Raw genomic sequence first — 4,682 nt, 5'->3', positions numbered from 1 at the left:
CGGAAACAGGTTGCTGATGACTGACCGAAGGGGGAAGTTGTACGAAGTAATCACAAAATTTATGTGGTTGCGTTTTTGCTCTAACACTTCTGCTTGGATTTTCGAGATTAATATGCATATGCTGGGCTGGTTCTGAAATAAAATCTGAATTGTTTGATGGGCTGGCAGCAGAAGGCGCATTTTGGCTTATGCTTAGAGTTGGGCTACTTGGTGCATCTGGGCTTCCTTGCGGCGCTGGGCTACCAAAAGTGCTAGAACTATCAGACTCCAACGAACTAGTATACTCAACATGTTGCTCGTTGGTTGCCAACAAATCATCATTATGATTTACTTGTAAAATTTTGTCACAATGGTTGTTGCCTTCACACATAACTCCTTGAAATTTAATTGGTAAGTCATCATCACCTTGTACGTCACCTTGTGTATCTTTAAAAGGATACACATTTTCATCAAAAACTACATCTCTACTCACAATAATCTTTCTAGAATCAATGTCAAAAATTTTGTAACCCTTAGTACCTTGTGGGTAACCCACAAATATACTAGGTCTTCCTCTTAATGAGAATTTATCTCCCTTCGTGTTGTTGTTTTTGTGGTACGCGAGGCACCCAAATATTTTCATGTGTTCATACCGTGGTTTAGAATTCCAAATAAGTTCATAGGGAGTTTTGTTTTTAATGACTTTTGAAGGGAGCCTATTGATTATATAAGTAGCCGTGAGGATGCACTCTCCCCAAAACATCTTTGGAATATTTGCTTGAATCCAAATTGCACGTGCAGTTTCTAATAAGTGTCGGTGTTTTCTTTCCACAACGTCATTTTGTTGTGGTGTATATGGGCAACTGGTTTCAAGTAATATGCCCTCTTTATTATAGAAATCGTGCATGAAATTAGAGGTAAACTCACCACCATTGTCACGTCTAATTCTCTTAATGTGTTTATAAGACATTCACTACCGTCGTTTTTGTGTTTAATGAGAAAAACCCAAACAACTCTACTATAGTCATCAACTATAGTGAGTAAATAATTTGCATTTGGGTAGGAAGGTATCCGATAACCCCCCAGATATCACAATGTATTAATTCAAAGGTATGGCTAGTTTTATTTATACTAACAGTAAAAGAGTTTCTAACAATCTTAGCCTTAGCACATAAGTCACAAACTTTATTACTAAACTCAACAAAATTGTTTTTAATTAAATCTACTTTTGATAGCTATCCCTTTGAGGCGTGACTTAACCTTATGTGCAAAGTGTCTGTCATAGCAGTCATGGCTCTTCTATCTCCAGTCATCCCCATTTGGTACAATTCCCCTTGGCGTCTACCCGATCCAATCAAGTTCCTCGTGTTGAGTTTCTGCATAATACAAAAATCAGGGAAGAAAGTTACAGCACATTGGAGATCTTTAGTGATACGGCTAACTGAAAGTAAATTGCATTTGAACTTTGGTACACATAAAACCCCATTAATTTTGACTCCCCCTGAAACGGTACAATCTCTTTTTCCCTTTACAAGAATGGCATCACCATTAGGTATTACAACAGAAGGTTCAAATTGTGTGGCCCTTTTATTAGTAAGTAAATTAGGATTAGAGGTAATGTGTTCGGTACAACTTGAATCGATGATCCAATCATCCTTACCAGCCATGTTGGCACTTCAAGACGGTTCTTCATCAATACTCGAATTCTTGAAGTGATTGATGAACATTTGATACTTTTCTTTGGTAAGTTCAGGTATTGGGCGCTCTTCCACTTCAACATGGGCTGCCATTGTCTTGTGCATCTCATTCTTCTTTATAGGCCACCAGTCAGGATACCCAACAAGCTTAAAACACCCCTCACGTTTATGGCCATTTTTATTACAGTGAGTGCAATCCTCATCTTTCTTGTCTTTAAATGTCTTGGAAACACTCTTTTCTTTCGCTAAATCAAAGTTTTTGCTTCGACTTTGGAATGTTTTAAAAGCCGCCGGCTCAACAGGTGTTCTTTTGTCATTGGAAATCGTCCTTTGTCTTTCATCTTCAGCTACTAGATGATACACGGTGCTAAGCGAGGGTATCGGTTTAGTGGCCAGGATTTGTGTTTTGATAACGGAGAATTCTCCATCCAATCCCATAAGGAAATTGTATAGGTGCTCTTTCTCTTGATATTCGCTAAGTCTCTTTCCAACTTCACATGAGCAATTATTGCATGAACACTTTGGGAAGGGCAATATGGATGACGTTTCATCCCAAAGTGTGCGTAAGTTGGTATAATAAGTAGAAACAGACGAACCATCTTTTCTAGTTGCAGCTAATTTTTGTTTTAATTCAAAGGCTCTTGGAGAACTCTCCTTACCGAATCGTTCATGTAAGTCTGTCCAGATCTCTGCTTCCGAAGTCACATATTTGACGCTGTCACGAATTCCCTTTTCCATCGCGGTGGTGAGCCAGCCCTTTACCATCGCGTCGCACCTCATCCAAGGCATGTAATCCGGTTTTCCTTTTTCTTGTTTTTGAAGTGTTCCATCGACAAAATCAATTTTTTTGGCGAATAGAAAGTTTTCCATCTCTTGGTTCCAGTCGTTAAAATTGGAATCCAAGAGAACTTCATTGACATGAAGTTGTTTTGGTACATCTGAAGGATGAAGATAATATGGCGATTTTTGATCGATCCCGACACCAGAACCTTCTCTGATATCTTTGTCTTTGGCTGCTCCTCCTGTCATTCTTCTAGCGGAAGCAAGGTATGTGTTTTTTTTTTATTTTAGGTCTCATAATCGTGCTCTGATACCATGTAGAAATCTATAGTATTATTCTGAGAATCAATCAAAAGCTGTTTTATTGATCAGCAAAGCCCCAATAAATAGAATCCATGTATAAGAAGAACAGGGATAATAACCAAATCAATAAATCTCGGGCTAAGCTATGGAAAAGAATGATCTAATACTAATCTAATACAAGATAAAGATAAGCAATAAAATAACAATATCCAATAAATTAAAATTATCCACCAAAATTTGGCAATAAGACGAACTAAACCTATCCTTGGTACCCCAAACCTCATTATAATCACCAAACACCACATACACATATATGTTTTCTAATAAAGTTAATAATCAATTTTTAATTTTTCATAGAACTACTTCTTACCTATTATCAGTAGAGCATATCTACATCTACATATCCTAATAAATAAATAAATGAAACTTAATAATGCCACATATCCTTTTTCTAACATGCTTCTTTTACACGTGATATTTTCTAAGATATTTATCATTTTCTATTCTTTTGGCAACATATCAATTCTAACTCAAAATTTAAAAATAAGAAAGTCTATCCTAATAACAACTTCGAATTATGTTATATTTCTAACGATTTCAGTTATTAATACAAAAGTACTAATTAAAAATTTAAATTAAACAATCCAAATTGGTTCAAAAACATATTTTTAATTTATATAACTTTCAAATTATCCTATATTATTATTATTATTATTATTATTATTATTATTGTTATTATTATTATTATTATCATCATCATCATATAATCTTTATAAAATTAAAATAAATTAGTTATCTATAGTTTATTTAAAAGACACTAGTAAAATTTTTATATATTATACCAATATATTATATAACAAGTTGTTAATTCCTCTAGTGTTCTAAACAAACATATTAAGTTATTAACAATTATTGTAACATCTTGTTTGGAGAAGTTCTTATTTTAGGATTATAGACAATAAATGAATCAAAATGGAGGCCTTGGGCATCAATGGAATGAAGTTTAGACTCTATTGGAGGTGTATGATGTTGGAAAAGTGATTTAAGCCTTGAATTGTTCAATGGACGCTAAGGGGTCAAATGGGAAAAGTTATGTTTTAGACTTCTTGTATAAATTAAGGATTTTAGTTCGAGATGTTTTTAGTAATAAGTATCAAGATAGAATTGTAGAGATCGTCGATACATTTATGTGAATATAAAGATCGTCGAAAACGGAGTTGGAACGAAGAAGTTATGGTTGTTTGAAGTTAAGTTGGAAAAATGGAGTCTGGCAGTACGTTGGGCGTACACCAACTAGTACGTTGGGCGTACTAGGATGAAGGGTCGCGTTTTTAGGGTGTTACGCTGGGCGTAGCGCCACAATGCAAAAACATTATTTATGTGGTTTTGAGCCCTATTTAAGGACTCTAACCCCTTGGGGTCCTTCCTAACATCAGCCTACAACCTCTTGAGTTTCCAACTCGAAACCGTAGCCCCCTAAATCAAATATTGAGCCTTTCTATGTGTTTTGAGTGCATTTTGGATGAAAGAGAAGTTCAAGCTTGCTGATTATTGAGGCTGAAGTTTGTGGATATAGAGCCTACATCGCTTTTTTCAACTCCAGAACGTATAAAGCTTGAATCTTGATGATGTATTTGTTACATCTAGCTACTTTTGGGTTTTATGAGCTTTTTGGTAACTTTAGTGCATAAAGTTTAGATCTTGAAATTTTGTATCCTTGTTATGGATAAAGTTGGAAACTTTATCCATCTAAACATCATATTGATTCAGATATGAAGGTTGGAGACTTGGACTTAATGGATTAACTTGAGAAAAATGCATTTTTGGTCCCTTTGAGACTTAAAGACTAGATCTTGGTTGTTAGGACCATCCAAATTGATAAATTTGGAAACCTTATCCATTATGGACCTATTAGGAGTCATA

At 35.1% G+C, this 4,682-nt stretch overlaps 1 protein-coding gene across 1 annotated transcript; it reads right to left on the bottom strand.

Moving 5' to 3' along the window:
- Positions 1-1,655: 1,655 nt before the first annotated feature.
- LOC145050464 (uncharacterized) lies at positions 1,656-2,705 on the bottom strand. The gene has a single exon (XM_078998709.1). The coding sequence runs from the start codon at positions 2,703-2,705 to the stop codon at positions 1,656-1,658; it is 1,050 nt and encodes a 349-aa protein (XP_078854835.1).
- Between the last annotated feature and the right edge of the window lie 1,977 nt (positions 2,706-4,682).

Source organism: Lactuca serriola, chromosome 5 (genome assembly GCF_051521515.1).
Source record: "Lactuca serriola cultivar US96UC23 chromosome 5, Lser_US96UC23_V15, whole genome shotgun sequence".
NCBI classification, from domain to species: Eukaryota; Viridiplantae; Streptophyta; class Magnoliopsida; order Asterales; family Asteraceae; genus Lactuca; species Lactuca serriola.
The sequence above is the reverse complement of the archived record's forward strand: the minus strand, read 5'-3'. Positions and strand labels throughout refer to the sequence as shown.